General features: G+C 53.7%; 2 protein-coding genes across 4 annotated transcripts; one reads left to right on the top strand and one right to left on the bottom strand.

Moving 5' to 3' along the window:
- Positions 1-1,495: 1,495 nt before the first annotated feature.
- MAFF (MAF bZIP transcription factor F) lies at positions 1,496-4,871 on the bottom strand. Of its 2 annotated transcripts, none has more exons than XM_059816796.1 (3): positions 4,851-4,871; positions 3,606-3,659; positions 1,496-3,524 (listed from the first exon to the last, which is right to left on the bottom strand). In XM_059816796.1, the coding sequence occupies exons 1-3, from the start codon at positions 4,869-4,871 to the stop codon at positions 3,111-3,113; spliced, it is 489 nt and encodes a 162-aa protein (XP_059672779.1). In that variant the 3' UTR covers positions 1,496-3,110. The 2 variants fall into 2 exon arrangements, with proteins under 2 accessions (XP_059672779.1, XP_059672780.1); XM_059816797.1 differs by lacking the exon at positions 4,851-4,871 and adding an exon at positions 4,765-4,806.
- Positions 4,872-5,787: 916 nt separating this feature from the next.
- On the top strand, positions 5,788-21,521 carry PLA2G6 (phospholipase A2 group VI). Of its 2 annotated transcripts, XM_009810873.2 has the most exons (16): positions 5,788-6,055; positions 6,589-6,804; positions 7,628-7,808; positions 9,353-9,540; positions 10,787-10,883; positions 11,886-12,068; positions 12,264-12,372; positions 12,947-13,099; positions 14,790-14,880; positions 15,674-15,837; positions 16,365-16,515; positions 16,702-16,838; positions 17,472-17,626; positions 18,355-18,522; positions 19,678-19,751; positions 20,271-21,521. In XM_009810873.2, exons 1-16 carry the CDS (start codon positions 5,847-5,849, stop codon positions 20,410-20,412), a joined length of 2,418 nt encoding a protein of 805 aa, XP_009809175.1. In that variant the 5' UTR covers positions 5,788-5,846; the 3' UTR covers positions 20,413-21,521. The 2 variants fall into 2 exon arrangements, with proteins under 2 accessions (XP_009809175.1, XP_009809176.1); XM_009810874.2 differs by lacking the exon at positions 12,947-13,099.
- The last annotated feature ends 1,143 nt before the right edge of the window (positions 21,522-22,664 follow it).

The raw sequence follows: 22,664 nt of genomic DNA on the forward strand, positions 1-22,664 counted from the left end.
GGAGGCCAAGGCATCCTGTGGTCTTGCAGGTCTGCTCGCGGTAGCCCAGGGCCCCAACAAATATGTTGGTTCGAGGAGTTAGGCCCTTGGAGCTGCTCTCCCTCACCTGCTTCCCCTTTCCTTCCTTCCATCCATTTTGTTTACCATGTAACATACCCATGGGACTTGACTTCTTTATTATTTTTCCATATAGAGTAGTTCTTTGTATATAAACAACTGAAAAAAAAAAAGTATGATAAATAAGACAGAGTCACCTAGTTTTGTACCTATTGTGTTTAACTGATGTGAGCTCAGCGACAAGCCACTCTCTATTTTCGTCTTTGTGACGTTATACTCTGCAGAAATGAGCAAATATGATGACAAATAAAAATATAGAGATAATATAGATTGTACTTAAGCTGCCTCTGTGTGATGCTGTCTGGGTGACTTCTCTGAACTGATTTTGAGTTTTTGCTTGTTGCAGGGGCTGAGGCTTAGTGGATCAGTATGTCTCATCCTCCTAGTCCTCTTCTCGGGAGGAAAGCTTCACGCCATCCGTGCATGCAGGAGCTAAGGGAGAGGTGGCACTACAGTGGCCTGGGGCCAAGACATCACTGCTGGCCCATGGCAGGAACAAAACCCATCTGTCAAAAACCTTGAGTAGAGATGAGTCCTGATCTTGGGTGCTCCATGAAAAGACCTGTAGGAGCAAGACGACTGCCTTCTCTGACATAGGCCCCAGCAAACAGCAGCTCTGGGCTTTTGTTCATGAGTGGTGGTGGGGCTGGGGCAGTTTGCAATGGCAAGAGGGAACACGAACGTAAAACCCAGAACTACCATGTCAGCGCTGCAAGCTGCTAGGAGGTTGGGACCTGGCCCACCTGGACATCAGGGGAACATGCTCGTTGCTTCCACCTCAGCTCTGAGGAAGGGTGGCTTTTCCCCACAGGGAGGAGGTTGGGCTTCACCTCCAGGTAAGGTGCCTGCCATGCTTCCTTCCCCTGCTACCCACAGATGCAAGCTTCCTGCTTTCCTCCTCACTGTTACCAAGTAAGGCAATGAGGTCATTCAGCAGGGAAGTTTTGGGGTAGAGCTGCCCTGATTGCACCTGCTTCTCCTCCCACACTAGGTCTGAGGAGGGATTTTATCTAGCCTGGAGGGATTTTATCTAGCAAAAAGCATTATCTTTCCTAGGAAAAGCTGATTCAGCACAGCTGAACTGCTCCTGAAAGCAAGTGCTTTGAGGGGTGATGTTCAGCATTAAGCTTGCTTATTGAGCCCTTCCAGAGACTGTAAATACCTGCTTGTTCTAAGAAGTCATGAGCTGCCCCCCATCCCATCTCTTTTGGGCACATTCTTGAATGTGTCCTGCAGCAAAGCTAGAGGGAGCTAGAAAACCTGGTCTCACCGAGACCCAGCTCTGTCCTGAAGTTCAAGAAGGACCAAACACACTCTCACTGTGGAAAAAAAAGAACTTGCTTTATTTGCAAAGTCTACAAAATACAGAGGAGTCAGGTAGGACACATACTGTAAGTCAGAAAATAAATAAGTATTTTTTTGCTCTATATAAGTATAAGATAAAATGTGATTTGCATATATAAAATATAAAGTACAGCTCTGTACCAACATCCTGGCTGTGCCAAGAGGCGGAATGGCAAAGAGGATGTGAAAATAACTTATGTTTCGTGCAATAAATAAACCCAAGAGGAGTTGGGGTGGGGGGATGCTAACCACTGCCCCCTGCACAAGCTGCAGGCACCTCTCTCTGGGGCGGGAATGGAGGCTGCAGCCAAGGGCAGCTGGCACGGCAATACCCAGGCAGGGGCAGAAAGGGGGGGACCATCTATGGCAGCAGATGCCAAGAAGGGTCTGCCTCCTGTTACCTCCCCTGTGCTGCCTGTATTTAGCAAACCCAACTTTTCTCCAGCATTTCAGCTTGCTGAAGAGCTGGTTATTCCACACCAGTGTCCAAGCTGGAGGAAAAACAAAGGGAGGAGCCTACCTGCCTGCCAGGCAGCTCCCAGGAGCAGGGATGCTCTCTGCCCCTGCTTCCCACCTCCTGCACCTCCACCCCCCTCTCTGCCTCTGCAGCTCTGGCTCTCGGGGGCCAGGAGCACTTTTCCACAGGCTCTGTAGGCAGTGGGGCGCCAGGGAGTGCTTGGTGGGGCCGTACAAGCTGGCCTGTGCTGAGCAAAACAGTGTTTATCTCTGCTCCAGCTGCCTCTGCTTCCTTCCTGCTGGTGCTGTTGCATTTCGGAGACACCCGGCTGGCTGGGCTGAGTATCCCTTAGGCAGGAAGAGGCGTGAAGGATGTGCGTGATGGAGAGAGATAAAACAGCACCACTGCTTCTCCCTTTGCATAGACAGCCTGGGCTGACCTGCTCACATTCCCCAGCTCTCCCCTGCCCCAGGGTCCCTCCTCCACCACCATCACCTCTGGGCTTCCCTAGCATCACAGGCTGTCATGGTGCTTTCCCATCCCACTCACCCTCATCAGACACCAACCTGTAGCCACTTTCTCTTCCCCTCTGACCTGCCACCTTCCATCACCATCTCTATGCCCAGAAGCTCCAGCCGTGCTGCCACCTCCCTCCCTGTTCCAGCCGTGGTCCAAGTTGCAGGGCCAGTGCCAACCTCACCTCTCTATCGTATGCCTTCTGCCCCTCTCTGCTAAACCTCTCTCCCCATTTCCCTCCCTGGCACATGCTCCTGGGAGTGCCTGGCCCACACTCAGCTCTCCTATGCCTTCCCCAAAAAAAAGAGGCACCTTGTGTTTTCCTGCCAGCTTGGAGCCATGGGATGCTTCCTCACTGCTGCCTGCACAGGCTTGCCCTCTCCTGCCTGCACCCCCCAGGGTGAGGGGTGCCTAGCCAGGGGGGCTGCAGCAGTGGACGGGGCTCGGTCAGAGGGGAGGGGGCTGCAGGGGCCACCAGTGGGGTCCTGTCCTCCACCTCAGTGCCCACGCTGCGGCAGCTCTCTCTACACAGAGGAGCTAGAGGTCAAAGGATGGGAGAAGGAGGATTTCAGGCATAGGTCCTGGTGGGAGGGAGGTCAGGGAGCATACAGGAGGGGATTCGTGGGGGAAGGCACCCCGGGGGGGCCTGTGCCCGGCCGGGGGACGGGGGCCAACACTAGGAATAGGCGGCCTGGTTGGCACTGGACTTGACGATGGTGATGACGCTGGCGGTGGCCACTTTGGCAGGGGGCCCGTGGGCAGCTACAGTGCGGGCGAAGCCCTGCAGGGCCTCGTACTTGCCACGGAGGGTGTCAAGCTCCAGACGCATGGCAGCGTTCTCCCGGGCCAGCTTGTCCACCTCCCACTCCAGCTCCATCTTCTGCTTCTGCAGCTCTTCCTTCTGGCAGACGCGCTTCACCCGGCAGCTGGCGGCATAACCCCGGTTCTTCAGCGTCCGCCGGCGCTGCTTCAGCCTCGCCACCTCCTCCTTGGAGAGGCCCCGCAGGTGGTGGTTGAGCTCCCGCACCGACAACCCCATCAGCTCCTCGTCTGACAGCAGCGGCGTGTTCTCCCCCAGCTCCCGCTTCACCTGCCGGAGGGAGGGGCGGTCACCTGAGACCCCCAAAACCAGACCCCTGACCCCCAACTCCCCGGTCCCGCTGGTGCTCACCTTTAGGGCCTTGCTGGAGAGCCCGTCTGCAGCCATCCTTGCCTCACGCTGGCCCTGCCGAGCAGCCAGGAGAAAAGCTGGTTACTGCCAGCCCAGGCCCCTCGCCTCGGCACAGGGGGCACGGGCCCTGCTGTCCCCCGACTGGTGCTCACATACCCCCCACCAGCCATGTGACTCATCCCTACTCCTTTAAAAAAGTGCATAGTAATAATAATGATAGTAATAATGACTGCAAAAACTAATGATAGCGGGGAAAGGCTGGACCTCCCACCCCTCCTTCATCCTGCCCTGAGGTGGTCGGGATGCTGCTCTGCCCAGGGGACCCGAAACGCCCCAGCCCGGCTGCGGGGAGGCCCAGGCTTCCCACCGGGGAGGAAACCCGGTCGAGATCCGCCCGAGGCTGAAAGGAAAGTAAAAGTAGCAGCCCCACGGAGCAAAACCATGGCGAAGCCACCCCGCCAGGGCCCGCGTGGAGGTGCCACCTCACCGCCCCCGTGCCCGGCGGGCGAGGGCACCGCGGCTCCCGGCGCGAGGGTCGGGTGTCCGCAGGCTCCGGGGGCGAAGGGTCGGGGCCACGGCCACGCAGCACGGGCGGGCGAGAGGTGGCCTCCCCGTGATTCAGCAGCCCAGGGGGGAAAGTCACCGAAGCGGCGCCTGTCCCCTCGCCGGTGGCCGGTCCCTCCCCATCCGCGGGTTAGGGGAGGGGGGAGAGGGCCGGGAGCCCGGGCTGCAGCCGGGCAGCCTCTCCCCACCTCGCGGAGCCCCCTCCCCGTTAGCAGAGCCCCCCCCAAGGGGCGAGGGGGGCCGGGAGCGCCCCGCGGGGAGACGAGGGGCTGGAGGGGGCGGCGGGGAAGGTGGAGCCGGGGCGGCTGGAAGCTGATGCAATCCGTGCCGGGGAGCCGCCGCCGGAGCCGGGGGAGCGGCAGCGGCTCCCTCCGGGCGGCGGCCAGGACTCGGGAGGAAAGCGCGGACGGCCCCGAGCGGGGACACCCCCCACCCCAGTCCCGGTCCCGGCCCCCCGCGCTCGGAGCGGCCTCCAGCCGGTGCCTAATGCCGCCACCGCCCTCTCCCGGCCGACCCGCCGGGCGAAGGAGCCGGAGGCGGGAGCCGAGGGGGCGCCCCGGCGGGGTCTCTGCCCTCCACCGCGGCCGGTGCTTACCAGGAGGCTACGCCGGTCCCCGCGGGGCCGCTGCCAGGTCGGGCCGTCGGGCGGCGCCTCCAGCCCCGCGCCCCGCGATTACTCACCCGCGGATTCTTTTCATTCATAAAAACACAGTCATGCGGTGACGTCACCTTCGCCCCGCCCCCTCGCCACCGCCGCCGCGCGGGGCGGCCCCTTCTCTTAAAGCGGCCGCTGCCCCTAAAGCGCCCGGAATGACGCCCGCGCCTTGCACGCTGCCAGAGTAATAAACGCACTGGGGCGTGAATGCAGTCACGCTCCAAAACTGCTTTTGTTCCCCCAAATTTTGGGGTGACGCACGGCCAGGGAACGGCCATACCCGGGAGCACAACGCCCGCACCCAATCTCAGCGCAATGGGCCGCTGCCGCTTTAAGAAGAGCGCCCCCCGCCCCTCATAAAGATGGCGCCCCCTGCCTTTCCGCCCTCCTCCGGAATGGCGGCGGGCGTGACGCAGCGGCGCTCGCCGTGCTCCCCCGCCCCAATCGCCCCTCCCCGAGCGCGGCCTCTCTGATTGGCCCGCCCCGGGGCGTGGTGCGGCCATTGGCGAGCAGGCGGCCTGAGAAGCGGGCGGGGGTTACCGCGCGGAGGATGCTGGGGGCCCGTCGTGCATTGTGGGAGCTGTCGCACTCTGGGCGCCGGGCCCGGCCCCGCCAGGCTGCGGGTCCGCCCCTGGCCCGCCAGCCCTCCGCTCTGCCTCCCCCCCCGCCTCCCCCGGCGGCGGGCGGCTCTCTTCCCAGCGCAGGCAGGCGGCAGGGCGCCGGGGCTGGCCGTGGAGGGGGGCGTCTCCTGCGAGGCGGCGGAGTAAGGCCCGTCAGAGAGAGGTCAGAGGTCGGCGTGAGGCGCTGAGGAGAACCGGGTGCTCTTCCCGGAGGAGCCAGGAAAAAAACCACAGGTGCCGGTGCCGGGCGTTCGTCCCGGGCGGTGTGTCACCCTGGCAGCTCTCAGTTCTTTCCTGGCTCTAGGTCGCTAAGTTCCGGGAAGGGCAGGGGCCGGGCCGGGTGGAGCCTGTGGCCGGTTTTCCCTCAGGACCTGGGGAGAAGCCGCCTGAGGCTCCAGAAAGATGCAGTTCTTTGGCCGGCTGGTGAATACCATCAACAGCGTCACCCAAATATTCACAAACCCTTACCGAGTGAAGGAGGTGCCAGCTGCAGAGTATGCCGCTCATACCTGCCTGAGGGAGGAAGGCAGGGTGGCCCTGTATAAGAACAGCCTCGCTCGCTCGTGGGATTGCCTGCTGGTGAATCCCCAGAGCCCCCAGGTTGCTTTCCGGTAAGTGGCAGACCTTTAGCAATCGCTACTCAAGCGTGAAACTAAAGACCTGAAATCTCTGATCTCAGGACCGCAGTGCTCCACGGCTGTGGGTGTGGGGTGATGTGTTTGATCAGCAGGTGGGCTCATGAGGAGTGGGAGGCACTTGTGTGTGCTGGTGGAGGAGTCATCATCAAAACCGCTTGTGAGAGCAGGGTAGGACAGAGTCCAAGCACTGTGAGAACAGGCAACTGTGAAACAGGTACTCGGGTCAGAATGTCCACAGGTACATGCGTTTCCATGGGTATCCATTGCTGCTTTAGCGTCTGGAACACAGGATACTTTAGCCCAGAAGTTAACGTCTCTCAGGAAGAGGAGATGCTCTTTGCTATGAAGTAGGCTCCCATCTTCCCTTGGAACAAGCATAACACCAGATGAGGAGGAATGGGAAAGTCCCCAGCACTAACGTTTGGAGAAGAGCTGTTTCTCTCAGATACGTGGGAGGGAGGTTGTTTCTTTGAGCAAGACCAACGCTGTGTTTGCCTTTCCTCCAGGCTCTTCCAGCTCGACAATGAAGGAGATGCCTTGGTGCGTTTTGAGCAGTATGCCACACAGCTGCGCCCTTTCTACGAGAGCTCGCGCCAGCCCTTGTCGCTGGAGGATCTCCAGCAGCTCAGTGACTGCTTCCGCAACCACCCCAGCTGGTCCTCGGCACATGTCGCAGTGGAGCTAGGTCATCGTGAGAGCTTCCGGCACAACCATGTTCTGAGGCAAGGGCGGGAAGGGTCTGCAGTGGGCCTGGTGCTGGGAACAAGCTCGGGAGGGCAGGCTAGGGTATCCTGGCTTGATGTACTAAAGTAATGGGGGCTGCTTCTTGGGGGAGTTTAACACCTGTGGTCAGTGCGGAGGTTGAGTTTAAAAGTGCTAGCCTTGGTGTGTCTTGCCTGAATGATAGATGTGGTAGCAAAGGGGGTCTGATGGTTGCTGTGTAAGCTTATTGGTGGGCTTTCAACCTGCTGCTGTGGACATTAAAGCCTGGAGCCCTGGTGTTTTAGGTAAAGGATTGAAGTATTTTGCTAGAGGTGCTAGTAAGATTCTTGAAACCCTTGTGGAGCTGCTTTCTGGAGGGGGTTGTGGCTGACTTTGTAAACCACAAGAGAAGAGATACAGTAGGACTGTTTTTCTGGAAATGGTTTTTGGCCACAAGCCCTTGGTCTCTTTCCATGGGAAAGTTCATTGAGGATAGGGGAGACTAGTGAGGAGTTAGGGGACTGGGGGACTAATGGCAGCACCTCTACCAGGTTGCTGACTGTAACCTGTCTCCTGCCTTCCTTTGGGCAGAGGGAGCTGCTCCTATATGGGGGCAGAGGAAGGAGCAGCATGTCAGGGAGAAGGGTCCGTGGCAGGGCTGCTTGGTGGCTCTTCCCTGTACTCCTTCCCTGGCAAGAGGCTGGGCTTTTGTGAACCTCGTGGTTCACACCAGCTGGCCCAGTTGCAGACATGGAATGTGTCTTTGTATCAGCTTCCGGGGCAGCTGCATGTCCTCATCTTCGCCAGCCCTTCCTTGGCCTCACATTGACTTGTCTCTTTCAGTTGCGTGAACAGCACAGACAGTGAGAATGGCTGCACCCCGCTGCACCTGGCATGCCGTAAGGGAGACATAGAGTGCCTGCTGGAGCTGCTGGAGTGCCACGCGCGGGTGGACGTTACCGACAGGGATGGGGAGACTGTTTTCCACTATGCTGTGCGAGGGAACAGCCCCCATATCATCGAGGTGGGAGTGATTTCAAAGCTGGGGGGCAGTGGGACTAGAATGGGTCCTCTCTGGGCTGTGAGGAGGGAGACAGGAGAATAGCTGCAGACGGGAGGAGAAAGTCCGTTCCCTGTGCTGCAGCATTGAGTTAATGCTTGAGGCTGATTTCAGCCTCTTTCTTCCCCCTTTACTGGTGTTGTTTCCTGTAAGCAGGCTCCAGATTCCACCCTGCAGTGGAACAGAGATATTAAGCAAGTTTCCTCAGAAAGTGTCCTTCATTGCTATTTGCATCAGGCCTTCATCCTGCCTTCCCTCAGGACCTTAGCTGTCCCTTCTCCATCTCCTCCGAGCCGGGTATTTGGTTCTGGGCAGAGTGCTCCCGTGGGGGAGTGTGTGTTGCCCACAGACTGAGGGACAGTTCAGAGCCGCCCTGGGCTCTCCTGAGCTGCAGAACCTGTTGTTTGAACTGAGCGGCCTTGCACAGGGGACGGCGATCGGAGCCTTGAGGCAGAGACAGTCTGAAGCCAGAGGCGTTCTCAATTGTTGAGAAGTGCTGGGCAGAGTGACAGGGTTTGTAAGGGTGTGGGTGGCCTTCCACATTGGTTTCTCAGGTCTGTCAGTGCCCCAGCAGCCAGTGCGAGTGTGAGACCGGCTCTCTCCTACGGCTGCACATTTGCCCAATACCTGTTATGACAGCTCTCCCTCTGCCTGACACACTGTGCTAGGGTTTCCTAATGCGTGATCGGGGAGGGATCACAACTGGGGCTGGCCATGCTGCAGAGCAGGGCAGTTAGGACCTTTGTATTAAAAAGATACCCTCTTCCTTTATTTCTCTGGTGGCAGCAACCTGGCTTGTTGTTACAGAAATACTTCCAGGTCGGATCTGTCTCCTGTTTGTTTCTTTTCTCTCTTGATTCCTTGCTAAATCAGAGAAAAGAAACTCTAAATTCCTGCTTCTCTTGTGTGCACCAGGGCTTGCAGGGTTTCCCCAGTATGGCAGGGGGATGTTTTTGTATAACAAATCAGTCATCTGGTAACAGGTCTAAAATTTACGGGGAGAATAGGAAAATTCCTTCAAACATATCCCTGCATGTATATTTTAAACAGAATCCTGTTTGTATCTGAAAGCAATGGTGGAGTTGCAGGGGAGGTTGAGCTCCTGCCTGCTGACTGGCCGTGGTAACTGATGGGGCCGCAGCAGGAGGGGAAACTACTGGTTTCAGTTAGTGCTCTCATTTGGTTGGGCTGAGCTTGGCTCATGCAGTGGGAGGTGGTCGGAGTCTGCTGGGCTGTGTGGTTCAAGGTGGTGCGAGCCCTTTTCAGCTGAGGGGTGTCACAGAAGCACACGGGCCAGAGAAAGAGGGTGCAGAGAGCAGCGATAAACCTTTTGGGGAGACAAAACAAGGAACGTTTCCATAGCGATTGTGTTGGAAGCAGGGGTGGAGAGGATAGGCTGTAGCATCATGAGGAACCCTGTGCTCCAGAGTCTTTCCTTGGAGCTCAGGAAGAGAGATGGTGCTCTACCATGTCTGTCTCTTTATCTATCTATTGTCTGCTCTTCCCAGCTTCTGGGCAGAACCCCATCTGCTGGCTTGGACCACCTGAGCCATGAAGGTCTGACCGCTCTGCATCTTGCTTGTCAGCTGGGCAAAGAGGACATGGTTCAGTCTCTGCTGAAATGCCGTGCCAGCTGCAGCATCATGGGGACGCTGGGCTACCCCATCCACACAGCACTGAAGTTCTCCCAGAAGGGGTAAGTAACTGCTTGGGCTGCCAGAACAGGGCTCTTCCTTCAGTCTGGGGACCTGTCTGCTCACAGTTGTCCAAGACTAGACCCCTTTCAGGGCAGTGCTCAGTAGGAACATGTCCTATGCTGTCCTCTGCTGCATCATCGAGTTGGCAAAAGAACAGAGAAGTGCTGGTGTGGAAAAGAAAGAAACGCTTTCAGAAAAAAAAGTTTTTCCCTGAATTTATCTCCATGTATTATTTAGTATCAGACATCAGGAGAAAGACACGGATTTTTAAAAAAACGTTTGTGAAATACTTTTCCTCAGAATGAGCTGTGAAAAGATGATTTACTGATGCTTAAATAATATTGCTAATTGCTGTACCTCTGTCTTTGACTGCTGGCATCCTAATAAGCTTTCATTTCAAAGCGTAGTTATTCCTGTCTTCTGTGGGCCAGAGGTACTCTTGACTCTTAATAGCACACTCTGGAACTGAATCAAAAGAAACATGGTGTTTACTCCCCGTTTTGTTTTCCCTGGATAAATTTGATCTCTTTGTATGTGCTTTAAAAGATTTAATTTTCATAGTGTCCAAGCTCTACAAATAGGGTACTCAAGTCAACACTAGCTGCTGCTAGCTGATTTTTCAGCATTTTGAAAAGTGCTTTCCAACATTAGAGACATGTTCATAAGCTAAAAATGTGCTTAGGTCCTTTAGTTTGCAGTGGGGCTTGATCTCTTGTGCATGGGTTATTTGGTGGTGTTTCAGAGTGGAGAGTGTATGCTTGTTTCATAAGTCTACCTACCCACACTTTCTAGGCACTAGATACTAGTCTATTCAAAATAGATGTGATTTTTCACTCATAGGGGAGTACACAGATTCTTAATTTCAGCAAGTATTTAACTATTTCAGTTTTGTCCCCACATTTCCACAGAGGGAGAGGGAGAAGAGAAGAATTTTCCCTTGGGTCTTGAGAGTTTCCAGAAATGCCATATTCCTGTACTGGAGAAACACCCAGATGTTCCTCCACAGCTTGGAACTGGGAAGGGATTCTCCTGCTTCCTCCAAGTGTTGTGCTGCTTCTATGCTTCTTGTTGTGCCCTTCCTTTCTAAAAAGAGCAAAACAAACCTGCAGCTGAGGAACTTGCAGGTGTTGCAGAGATCCTGCTGCTGCTGAAGGGTTTCCTGAAAGGCACTGGGCAGCAGGCAGGTGCTGAGGTGAGTGGAGGTCTTGAGTCAAGACGGCAGCCGCCCGTGATTGTCTTTGCCAGGTGCGCCCAGGCCATCCTTGAGGTGGATGCCAGCCAGGTTCACTCCAAGGACCCGCGCTATGAAGCCACTCCGCTGCACTGGGCGAAGAAGGCAGAGGTAAATGGTGCCAAGCTATGGCAAAGGCCTGTGCTGCTGCCCAGCACCTGGTTAATTTCTCCTGCTTCTGACCTCTCCCTTTCCTGAGTGCATGTGCAGAGCCTTGGGAATGTCAGAGCAGAGCCCTGGGAGTGTCAGAGCCCAGCCAGTAGCCCGATGTTTGATTCTCTTTGCCCTGTGCCTGATCAGTGCTGTTTGCCACGGGGAACGGAGCAGTGGAGCCTTGCAGTGAAACAAACTGGTGGGCTCGTCCCTAGTATGTCATCCTTGGCTGGGAAACTGCCAGCTTGTCCCTTTTCCCTTTTTGTTGGGGAAATTGTAGCAGTGTCACTGTTACCCCTGGGGGGAGCTCTCTTCTCATTACTGACAGCTTCACGGAAGGAAGCAGTCTGATGCCTTGAAAACTGCAGGGAGAGTGTGAGGTAGGCACAGCGTGGTGGCATGTGGGTTATGGTCCATATTCTGCCAGAGATGGGCAGATCAGTGGTGTGATATGCCATGCTGGAGCACCTGAATGGTGCTTATTGCAAGCAGAGGACATTTCCTATGGCAGGAGCGTTTTCCCTCCTGCAGTATCACATTCCTCTCAGAAATGTCCTGTGGAGTTTCAGAGCAGACATAAAGCTGCTTGGCTTATAAGGAGAAGATCAAAAAGCAGATTTTTTCCCTCCAGTCTGCAAGGATTCTGGCCTGAGTAGGAACTGTTTTTTCTCCATTGCTCTCAGTCAGTTGCTACACTTGCATATCTAAGTCCCAAAACATCCAGAAGCTCTAGCCAGATTGTGAAACCACCAACTAGTTCTGTCGTAAGACAGAGAAACCCTATCTCCAGTGTTTGGAACAATGCAGATGGCATCTGCCAGCCAGTTGTGTCCAGCCTAAGGGTCCCGCCTCTTCCCCTGCTGTGCTTGCCGTGAGACCTGGATCGTTTGAGCGCCCAGGCGGTTGTCCTCATGGTCGCTTTCTCTCTTCTTGATGTGGCATGTGCACGCTTGGGCACAGATGACACGACTGCTGCTTGAGTATGGCTCTGAGGTGAATTTGACCAGCCGGACAGCTGACATGGCTCTGCACATTGCAGTCAAGAGGGGACGCTTTGACTGTGCCATGGTACTGCTGACACATGGGGCCCACACCAACGCCAGGGGCCAGGATGGCAACACACCTCTGCACCTGGCTATGAAGGTGAGTTTTCTGCAGAGGCTGCTGGGAAAGAGAGAGAGGATTTTTTTGAAGGGTTGAGGCAGGGACAGACTTCTTTGAAATTCAAGCTGTTGTCTTTCATGGGTGCTTTGGCTAATGAAAAGAGGAGGGAGGGAATGAGAGATGATGTAGCCAAGGGGTGCGTGACTCTTGACTGAGCTTTCTCTTGTCCCCTAGCATGACCACCTGGATATGATCAAAGCGATCGTCGTGTTTGGAGGAGATGTCGAAATCCCCAATGATTTCGGGGAGACACCAGGGCTCTTGGCAGCCAGGAGCAGCAAAGGTGAGGGAGCACATCAGCAGCCTTACAGGGTGAACCTGGCATCCTGTCTCCCCTTGGTGGCCAAAACAGTGTCTTGGGGAGAGGTGAAAACATGTCAAACGTGGGCGATGCTTCTCCAACATGCTTCCCCAACTTCTAGTCACTCACTTCCTGAGCTAGCAGCATAGGCTTTGTGTTAATGGCTCTTGATGAATTTCTCTTCTATGAGACAGAGATGCAAGAGGAAAAGCTGGCATGCACTCCCCCTCTTTCAGGTCACGGTGTCAGGCACTGCAGGCTCACAATGGGATGACGCAGTGCTGCTGAACTGCCCAGGTATAAGCAGACATGGGCGGTTCTTCAGTGGCAAGTGTGTGGCACACACCCTTGAAGCTGCACAGCACTGGGTGCCCCCGCAGTGCACAAGTCCTGCTGCCTGGTGTTCGGGGACAAACCTGGGACATGCTTTCCCCTTCCCCAGGTCATCCCAGAGGTTTTGTGAGGGTCAGGACTTCTGTGAATTTAGCAGAGCCCCTCCAGTGTGTGCGTGCACTGATTCTCTTTCTGATCTGTGACTTCCCCTTCGTCACCTAAGGTGCGAACCGGAAAGTGCTCTTAGACCTGCTGCAAACGGTAGGGACCGAACGCTGCCACCCACCCAATCCTGACTCCCCCAGCCTGGCACCGTCTGCCACCTCCTTCTTCCTGGAAGGCCAACCTTCCTCGTGGAGCAGCTTCAACAGCTTAGGTAAAGCTTCCCCTGGCCCTCCATCACTCTCCTCCCTTCTTGCTTCACAGTACTGTCTCAGATTTCCTCTTCAGTCTGGGCTGTGCTCTGGGGACTGTCTCCTAGCTCTCACTTTCTGATGACTCTGTCTTCATTCAGCTGTTGCAGGATCCCGTCTCTTTTCTCTGTTTTTCCTGTGTGTGTATTCTAAACTTATTTTATAGACCTGACACAACGCAGCTCTGTAAAAAGGAAAGGGAAGACTGATTCCCTCACCCCTCTGGAAGAGGTGTAGGACTTAGTTGCTTGCATGCACTTTATCCACTGGGTCATGTACAGAAGGTCATATTTGCCAGTCTGCCTTGAGGACCTCCCAATGTCATGCTGGGCACAAGGACTTAAGAAGCGTTGCTCATTCAGATCCTGGAGGCCAGCAGCTGAGAGAGAAAAGGGATGAAGCCCAAGGATAAGACCCTGGTCACAGGGTTTACGTTACGCATAGGAAGAGCCTACCTTAGGACATACGATTGTGTCGTAGCTTGTGCTGTGTACTGCCCAGACTGTGTGAGTAAGCCTGTGATTCTTAGCACCTCTATTCTAGGTGCTGGGCTTTCCTCCTCTGGGGAGCTCTGGAGCTCAGGCAGAGGCAGCATGAGGGGCTATGGAGTGGGCAGTGGGTGATTTGGCTTGGAGGGAGGCTCTGACCCTCATGAGAGGGGCTGTGTGCAGGCAGATAACAGCTGCTTGTGGTCTATTTCCCCTCTCAGGTTGGTGCTTTCCTTTGGAAAGGCCCTCCTGTGGGGCTAGAGGACAACGCGCACCCCCCACCCCCTCAGGCCCTGGAGTGCATCTGTGTCACCACAAGTCTGGCTGGTGACACCAGGACTTTCTTCTCACCATGGCCTTCTGAAGGTGACCCCCCTCCAGTTTCAGCTTTAATGCAGTGACAGAGCAAGGCCCTTTTCCATCCTGGACTCTGGCCGTTGAAGAAGCTCCTCACCACATTCATTGTCATTCACAGCCACCTTCCAGCCTTGGCGTTGGCAGGAGTATTTTAACTTCTCTCCCCCTGTTCTTTCTTCTTTTGGTTTCGCAGGCTGGCTTCTCACCTAGGCTGGATTGGTGCCCCACACCCAGCATGGCCTGGGTGTACATCAGCTGAGGGGTAATGACAAACCACCCTGTCCTCACAGCTCTCCTGCCTAGGGTACCTTGCAGGAGTAGATTTAGGTTTTATCTTAGGGCTTGCAGTAAACTGCGTAGTGGGCACGCTGCTAAGCTCTGCCTTCTCTCTTGCCTACTGTGCTCATCATCTGCTTCTACAAATCCTTTGTCTTTGCCAGTGCATCTCCAGCTGCCTGCTCTAAAAGATGGGGTTTCTCCTCTTTGGTGTGGAGATTAATCTGGGGGGGTACCTGGTGACTATGGGTAAGATGGCTTGTGTCTCCTGCAGGGAGCTTTATTCGATTGGGAAGGGAGTTGGATGTTCTCTGTGTGATTATGGTGGAAATGATTTACTGCAGGGGTGGGAGGTTTGGGTATCCTGACCAAGTTTTCTGGGGACAGAGAGAAAGCAGGAAGAGTAATTGAAGGTTTTCTAATTGATTAAGCATAATATAATGACTAATATCTCTGGGGCATGTATCAGAGGGTTCAAGTAGCAAAGTGGTCTCTAATTTTTTTTTTCTTTTGCATGTTCATGGCCCTCTAGGGTACAAGGACCTTCTATATGTTTCTACAACACTTGGACAGTTGTTGAAGGCACCAGATGTTGTGGACTCGCCCAGTGAGGGTAGAAGAAAGTAAGTGAGGAACAGCTGTCCAGGCTCCTGTGCAACTTGAAGGTGGAAGCCATGTGTATGAATTCTTGCCACCCACAACCATGGGAGTGGCATCCTCAGAGCTGACATTATTTGGTGTCCATTAATGTTGCAGTTTTTGCCAGAAACGCCCCTGTGCCCTGTTGCGATAAATCTCTGTTCCCATAAATGACCATCACCTGTTCCTGCCTCCAGTCCTGGAACTGCAGTGGAACCTGAACTAGCGGGTGAAACCCCTGCTCTGTCCCTTCCCTCTGCCACTGGGCACCAAATGCTGTCTTGGCTTTGTGATTTCCCCATCTCCACGTGCTGCCGTGATGCTCACCCAGCTCCTTTGCCAGCCTGTGCACTGCCTTGGCAGTGCGTGCACCTCACCTTGCATGGAACAGAGGGAGGGTTGGCAGTGAAGTGCTGCTGGAACTTAGGGCTGCCTGATTTTTATTTATTTATTTATTTTATGGGGCAATATCTATTATTGCATAATAAGGGACTTGGATGCATTTTCAGCTTGTGAATGTCTCTCTGGTGTAGAGGTTAGAGATGGCTAAAAGAGCAAGTGGTGTTGCACTAGCTCTGATGAGGCTTATCTGGCCATGTTAGGTCTTATTTGCTGAGGAAGCACCACTGGATTTATTTGTTCACTGATTGCACTGTCCACAGTAGCGTTCTTGTTAACGACCTAGTTTCCCATCCCCAGGGCTGCGTTCCCACATGGTGTGCTGTGATTTGTAAGGTGTCCCACAGCTCCCAGTCATCTACGTCTGTCTCTCCCCAGTCACGACCGCCTCCTGTGCCTGGATGGAGGGGGCATCCGGGGCCTGGTGCTCATTCAACTCCTCCTGGCTATTGAAAAGGCTGCAGGCCGTCCTGTTCGTGAAATTTTTGACTGGATTGCAGGGACCAGCACTGGGGGAATCTTGGCCTTGGCTATTGTACATGGTGAGGACACTGTAAATAATGGGCCCCTTCTCACTCCTGTGGGCTGGAGCACTCCTGTGGGGAGTGGAAGCAGGGTGAGAGCTGCCTCTCTGAGTCCTGACTGAGATTTGTTGCCCCTGCCAAAAGAGGGAAGGGATGTTTCTTAACAGAGGAAAGCCCAGACCTGGCTTTGTGCTCTATTCTCACGTCAGCTGGCCTTGAGCAGCTTTCTGGGTTTTGGGAATCATGTGGTGGCAGAGTGCAATGTTCTGTTCTTCCAGCTCTCTTCATGGGGGGTTTACAACAAGGTGATTGGCAGTTTCTGGTAGTGGGAAACTACCCTCCAAGCTTGCCCTTCCTCTTTAATCCTTGCCAGTCATGCTGCTGAGGTCTAAGCCGGATGACAGGCAACCTGGGAAGGGGATGGGATTGGAAGTGACCTCCCATCTCCCGCTGGTCCTGGAAAGTTCCAGCTCTGATGTGCTGTTTGTTCTGCCTGCGCCCTTCCTCCAACCATCTGCTCCTGCTGACGCTGTTGTCCATCTCAGGGAAGTCCATGGACTACATGCGCTGCCTGTACTTCCGCATGAAGGACATGGTGTTCCGGGGGTCTCGGCCCTATGAGTCAGAGCCCCTGGATGAGTTCCTGAAGAAGGAATTTGGGGAAAACACGAAAATGACGGATGTCCAGAAACCCAAGTAAGTCCTGCCTGGGGCTGTGCTGGTTGATGCTCTCCTGAGTGTGCTCTAGACCCCTCTCAGCAGAGATGCTCAGCCTCTCCTTAGAGCAGATCTGGAGGAGTGTGGTGTGCAGACCATTGAAGCCATAAGTATGGGGTTTTTTTTTTCCATTTTACTCTTGTTCTGTGATGTCCTCTCCCCCAGGGTTATGGTGACAGGGACATTGTGCGACCGACAGCCAGCTGAACTCCACCTTTTCCGGAATTACCCTGTACCAGAGACAAAAACTTCCACTGAATACAAAACAAGCGCATCTTTCAAACCACTCACTCAGCCAGAAGGTAAATGCTGGCACACAGCAGTCCACCTGGTTGGCAGCGGAGGGGGCTGTTTCTCAGAGACAGAAGATTTTCTGTTCTTCCTTCCATTGCTCTGAAAATCGGGGTGTCCCAGCGATGGCTTATCCCTAATCTTGACTTGTAGCTTGGTCCTAGTGATGGTTCTCTTTTCTCCCTTCTCCTTCTCCCTTGGCTTCTCTTGTGCCAGGAACCGGGGCTGGCTATTGAAGTTCATGAGGAAGGGGTCTGCTAGAGGAGTCCTGTGTACAGTCAGTAGTTTCCCCTGGGTTCTCAGGAGCAGATTAACATGGAAAAGCTGTGTAACTGAAACATGCAGCCCCCTCCAGCTTGCTTCTTTCTTTGTCTAGCAAATATAACTGGTTCACCATCAAAATAACTGGTAAAGCGTGAATTTGACCCAGGTTACGTAGAAAATGGTGAGAACATCTTTTAAAGCTCCCCAAAATAATCCTATGCATCTAAGCAGAGACCTTACTGTTAGGAGAAAGAGGCACAACTATCTAGGGCAGGGTCTTCTGGGATTGCAAGCCCTCCTGCTTTGTGTTGGTGAAGGTGGGGTGCTTCTTGCACACAGGAGAGTTGCTGCAAGAGGCTGTATGCTTTCTTTCCCTCCAGACCAGCTTGTATGGCGCGCTGCCCGCTGCAGCGGTGCAGCTCCCACTTATTTCCGGCCGATAGGCCGCTTTCTGGATGGTGGGCTGCTAGCCAACAACCCGACCCTCGATGCCATGACGGAGATCCATGAGTACAACAAGACGCTCATCAAGAAGGTGAGGGAAATCCTGGCCCTGATGCGTAACTGGGGCTTTATTGGCTCCACTGAGCCTCCCTTGAAGGGGAAGAGGGTTTGGTATTGGATGCCTCTCTAGTGGATAAACAAGTTAGCAGTGCAGCACCCTAGATGGGAGTGTATGGAGGGGGATATGTGTTGGGAATGGTGGCTGAGAGGTGAAATACCTCTTCTGACAAGGGTGAGAGATGGGGAGGCAGCCCCATCAGCTTGTCCTTGCTACTCTGAGCAAGGATGATTCAGTTGATGGTTGTGTGTGGCCCTTGATGCTGCTCTGCAGGGCCTTTTTCTACCCAAAAATAAATGGATAAGAGAATGGTAGGTCACTCTCCAAGGCTGAAGAGTTGAATGCCTTCTGTGGTGTGGCAAGTTCCTCAGAAAGATGACTAACTACTGGCAGCTACTGCTCCCTGTAGCTGAAATGACTGAAAGAGTTGGACTGTTTCACAGTCATCTGGTCTGAAGACTAAACTTTGGGGTGATCCCATGTGTTTGCAGCCAGGGATGTAGGGGACAGAACAGTGCAGCTGTCGAAATCACGTTGATTATACCTGTCTCACCAAGCAGTACTAAAGGGGGAGGATGGCGGGAGAGAAAAGGCTCCCGAGCCTTTTTCCTTGGCTTTCAGAGCTTCCCCGAGACTGCTGTGCAGGACATGTTCCATCTTAATTGTTGGGCCTTACAAACACATCTATTGTTTTTCCACAGGGTCAGAGGCAGAAAGTAAGAAAATTGGGGTTGGTGGTCTCCCTGGGGACAGGGAAGCCTCCGCAGGTCCCAGTGAACTCTGTGGATGTTTTCCGCCCCTCCAACCCTTGGGAGCTGGCGAAGACCGTCTTTGGGGCCAGGGAGCTTGGCAAGATGGTGGTGGATTGTGTGAGTACCAGGAGGAGGGGATGGGGGAAGATGCCTGGGGCTGCTTGCAGGGAGGGAGCAAAGGTTTCCAGTCTTTGGCTTCTTCCTTTTGGAATAAAATTGTATTTACTTGGAATTGCTCCGTCCATGGCCAGTTTTAAGGAATGGATGTAGTGGTTAACCTAAGAATTGTGGGAGCATAGCAGGTCTGAAGCTCTGTCTGCCTGTTCGGGGTTTCAAGTGCCAAGGGAGGTGCAGTTCCTGCAGCTGTAAGGAGCTAAGGTGTGGGAGAGCTGAGAACAGGATGGTGGTCAGTGACCCCTAGGAACATATGCAGGTGTGAGTTCATGAAACTCAGTATCTTTCCAGGGAGCATTGATTATCATCTAAGCAACCTGGACCGAAAAAATCATGCCTCAGGAAACAGCAATTAATTTTTCTTTAGAAAAGCTTTGCTGTCCCCACTGGGGAAATTAGCAAATGCTAGAGAAGTGGGAGTATCACTAATAAAAAGCAGTAGTTCAGAGCTGTGGTTAGGAGTGTGTAATAGGCATACGTTCTTGGATGCCTCAGAAAGAGAAGCTCATTGAATGCTGTGCATGAAAACATTAATGAAAGCCAGAAAGATCAGAACTGAGGTTTTGACTATAATCTTAATTCTGTGGCTTTATCTCCTCTTAGCTTCCTAAAGCCAGAAACTACCCGGAGGAGTCCCTCTGCTTCCCCTGTCTCTTATTTCAGGGCTCCCAGGGAAGCTGTCCCTGGATAGCCCAGAAAACCTGCAGTAATCACAGGCTGTACTGGTACTGGGCTTGAATGGACAGGAATGGGTAGAGATGAAATCCCAACGAGGCTGTGATTCAGATCATCCTAGGGGTTTCTTTAAGGGAATCCGCTCAGTGCTGGGATGGATGGAGGATCTGTAGGGTGCGATTCCTTGTGTCTCAAGGATCCAGGAGCATTGTTCTTACGTTAAAAAAAAAAAACAACAACAACCAAAACGAAAAAGCCATCCCACTTTTGGTGGTGAACGTTGCCAACCAGGATGCACTTGCTCCTGGTTTTCCCTCTCCCTCTGCAGCTTGTGCAAGTTCGACTTGGTGCCAGGGGAGCCTCTTGCAGGCAGGGGGTGAGCGGTGTGACAGTCAGGCTCTAACTGTGGGCCTTCTCCTGCAGTGCACTGATGCAGATGGCCCAGCTGTGGATCGTGCCAGGGCCTGGTGCGAGATGATGGATGTCCCATATTTCCGGTAGGAGCTTCCTTTCCGCTCTCTGCACAGACCTAATTTTAGCCCTCTCACTTCAGACCTTGCTGAGGCATGCGTCATCCCAAATTGTGTCCCCTCCGCCAGCATGCCTGCCCAGACCTGTCCCCCCACCCCCTCTCCTCATGCCTTGGTGACATATTGGAGGATGCCACGGCCCACTCTGATGCACCGAGCACACCTTGTCTGGGGTCAGTTAGTGGGGACTCAGGGAATGCTGTCTAACAGGGTCCTTAGGGGATGTGCATCCTGCCCTATTCCACGACGCACAGTGTGTTTTGAGACTCGTGCCTTAGCTGGCGCAGTTGCTGAACTGAGTCTCAGCCTTGGGTGTGGTTGTGCTTTAAAGGAGGGGGAAGGCCTCCGCTCTGCAAGCCTGCTAGATAAGGGGAAGCGAATGCCCAGGGCAGCGGAAGCCACTTCGCACAAGTCTTGTGCTTGGCGTGCTCGCTGCCTTGTGCTTGTGTTTGTGCCTAGCTGGTGATGCTGTCTTGCCGTATGCAGGCTCAGCCCTCAGCTGCACACGGAGGTGATGTTGGACGAGGTGAATGACACTGTGCTGGTGAACGCTCTCTGGGACACCCAGCTTTACATCTACCAGCAGCGGGAGCAGTTTGAGCAGCTGGTGCAACATCTCTGCCGATGACTGACCTGGAGGTTCCTGTTCAGCATCCCCATGGCAAGGAGCAGCAGACGCTGAAATGGCTTGGATTTGCCCTTGAACCAAGATGTTGAGGTGGGGGAGGGACTATTACTACTAATAATGAGGAATTAATGATATTTAATAGACAACAGCGCACATACACATGTATTCCCACACAGCTGCGAAATGCTGACAGTTATCTTCTTACTGTAGCCCCATCTCTGCTGCTGTGCTCAGTTTTGCTGGCCTGCTCTCTGACTGTATAGCCCTTCTCAGAAGGTAGAGCCCCCACCTACCTGTCTTGAGCTGTAGCAGCTGCAGTCTGTCTCCTGTCTGTGCGCATCTCCACTGGCAAAGCACTGTGTACCTTCCCACAACACAGAATGGGCCAATGCCAGATAAAGCTTCAGGGATTACTCAGCCCACTGGGGCCAAGGTGTCTCGGAGTGTTTAGTATGAGGAAAAGGGATTATTCTTCCCTCAATGTGCCCGGTTTGAAGGGGGGCAGAAATGCTGGAACTTTCTGCAGTAGATACGATGCAGAATGTTGCGACTGGCCTTAGGAGAAGGGGGAACCTTTCCTGAGCCAGTTGTCTTCTGTAGCACCTTCCCCTTTCCCCTCCGAGATGGGCTGGCAACACAGGGTTCTGACTGTGCCCAGGGTGGGAGCAGACCCCCACAGAGAGTGCTTTGTGCCACCTGACTTGCTGTGCTACTCTTTGCTCAAGGGCTGAGATGTGAAAGCCTGTCTTTACTCACAGCATGCTCAAGATGAGGGACGTTAGCCTTGGCTTTGTAGAGAGATCGTTTCTCTTTATTCTTAACGTGGAATTGAAATGCTTTGAGATCAGTTCCCGCCAAAGCAGCTGACCCTGTGACAATTTTGATTTACTTTTTTACTGCTGGAAATTCCAATTTGAATGATACACTACTCAATGTTTCTGCAGTAAATTTTCGTATTTATAAATAATTTATGTATCTTTTTGGAAGCGTTTTGAGGAGTAACCTGAAAAACTGAATTTTTAATCATTTGCTTTTGACTGGATGGACTGCTGTTGTTAACAGTGCTCCTATGCAAAAGTAACATGACCTGAAATAAAGAGAGGTTTGCATTTTGGTTCCACTATCATGCAGTCTATGGTTGTCTTGTCTCTCTGGGTTTCCGAGCTTGCAGCCTCTGAATTTCTTACAGGTAGAAAATCGGGAATTGGGTTCCTTGAGGCACAGGGTTATACCCTTTGTATGGGCTGAAGAGGTGAATGGCCTGTCCCTGCAGCAAGCCCTGGGAGCATGTGAGTGGTAGAGTGGCTGGCTGTCCCACGAAGCACAACACTGCATACTGGGCTTGTGAGTTGCAGCCAGTGGAGGGGCTTTGGACCAGCTCCCATGTGAGAATCCTCTTGGAGCTGGTCTGGTCTAAAAAGAGGAACACTGAAAAGCCTTGGGATACAAATGACTGGAGATGGGGCTTTAACTTTGGTATCCCCAGGTGGTTCCTGGACAAGGTAACTGCTGCAAGCTTGCTGGACCTGGTGCCCACTGGTTCCTAAGGGACAGCTCTGGCAGGAGTGTGGGTGCAGAGTCATGAATAGGGCTAAAAACTGACCATCTGCCTTCTGATCTTCACTTTCACAAACGAGATTGCGGAATTAAGGGGCTTTTAACATGGAGTAAAGGTTTTTTTTCCTACATAACAGAGGGGCTTCCCTTCCTGTGAAAAACGAAGACCCCACATCTTGGGATAGAGACAACATGAGTTCCTTTCTGCTTTTTGCCCCTGGCTTGCACTCTCCCCCTCTATAAGCCTCCACCATCTGCAGGGACTCTCCAGGCTGATCTGTGCTTGGGCTCCTTGCACGAAGGCAGGGAGAGCAGAAGGGTTCAGGCACAAGCTCATGCCTGCCATTAGGGAGTCTCACAGAGACAGGGAGTGGGAGGGATGCTAAGAGCCAGAGGGTTAAGGCCTGGAGTGGGGGAACAGTGGGCAAGGAAGAGGTGAAACCTGGTTTGAGTTTTCCTTATGTTCCCCCCAGCCCCTGCTGTTTGCTGCCTGCAATCACAAGCTGTGTGTGAGGGACCTGAAGATGCTCCGCTAGCACAGCAAGGCTGAGCGAGCCACCTCCGAGTAGTGGCAGTGACGGAGGCAGCGAGCCATAAGACGGTTACTCTGGCAGGTGGTTGGCTCTGCAGGTGTCAGGGCAGGGACAGCTGGGTACTGAGCTGGCAATCAATAATTCAAGGAGGCGGTCACATGC

The sequence above is a fragment of the Gavia stellata genome, chromosome 4 (genome assembly GCF_030936135.1).
Source record: "Gavia stellata isolate bGavSte3 chromosome 4, bGavSte3.hap2, whole genome shotgun sequence".
NCBI lineage: Eukaryota > Metazoa > Chordata > Aves > Gaviiformes > Gaviidae > Gavia > Gavia stellata.

Bases quoted from the DNA above. Each gene is read 5' to 3' on its own strand.
- MAFF (XM_059816796.1), bottom strand. From the start codon at position 4,871: ATGAATGAAAAGAATCCGCGG. The intron at 3,660-4,850 runs GTGAGTAATCGC...GCTGCTCGGCAG, and splicing joins TGAATGAAAAGAATCCGCGG to GGCCAGCGTGAGGCAAGGAT. The intron at 3,525-3,605 runs GTGAGCACCAGC...TCCCTCCGGCAG, and splicing joins TCTCCAGCAAGGCCCTAAAG to GTGAAGCGGGAGCTGGGGGA.
- PLA2G6 (XM_009810873.2), top strand. From the start codon at position 5,847: ATGCAGTTCTTTGGCCGGCTGGTGAATACCATCAACAGCGTCACCCAA. The intron at 12,069-12,263 runs GTGAGTTTTCTG...CTTGTCCCCTAG, and splicing joins CTCTGCACCTGGCTATGAAG to CATGACCACCTGGATATGAT. The intron at 12,373-12,946 runs GTGAGGGAGCAC...TCGTCACCTAAG, and splicing joins GGCAGCCAGGAGCAGCAAAG to GTGCGAACCGGAAAGTGCTC.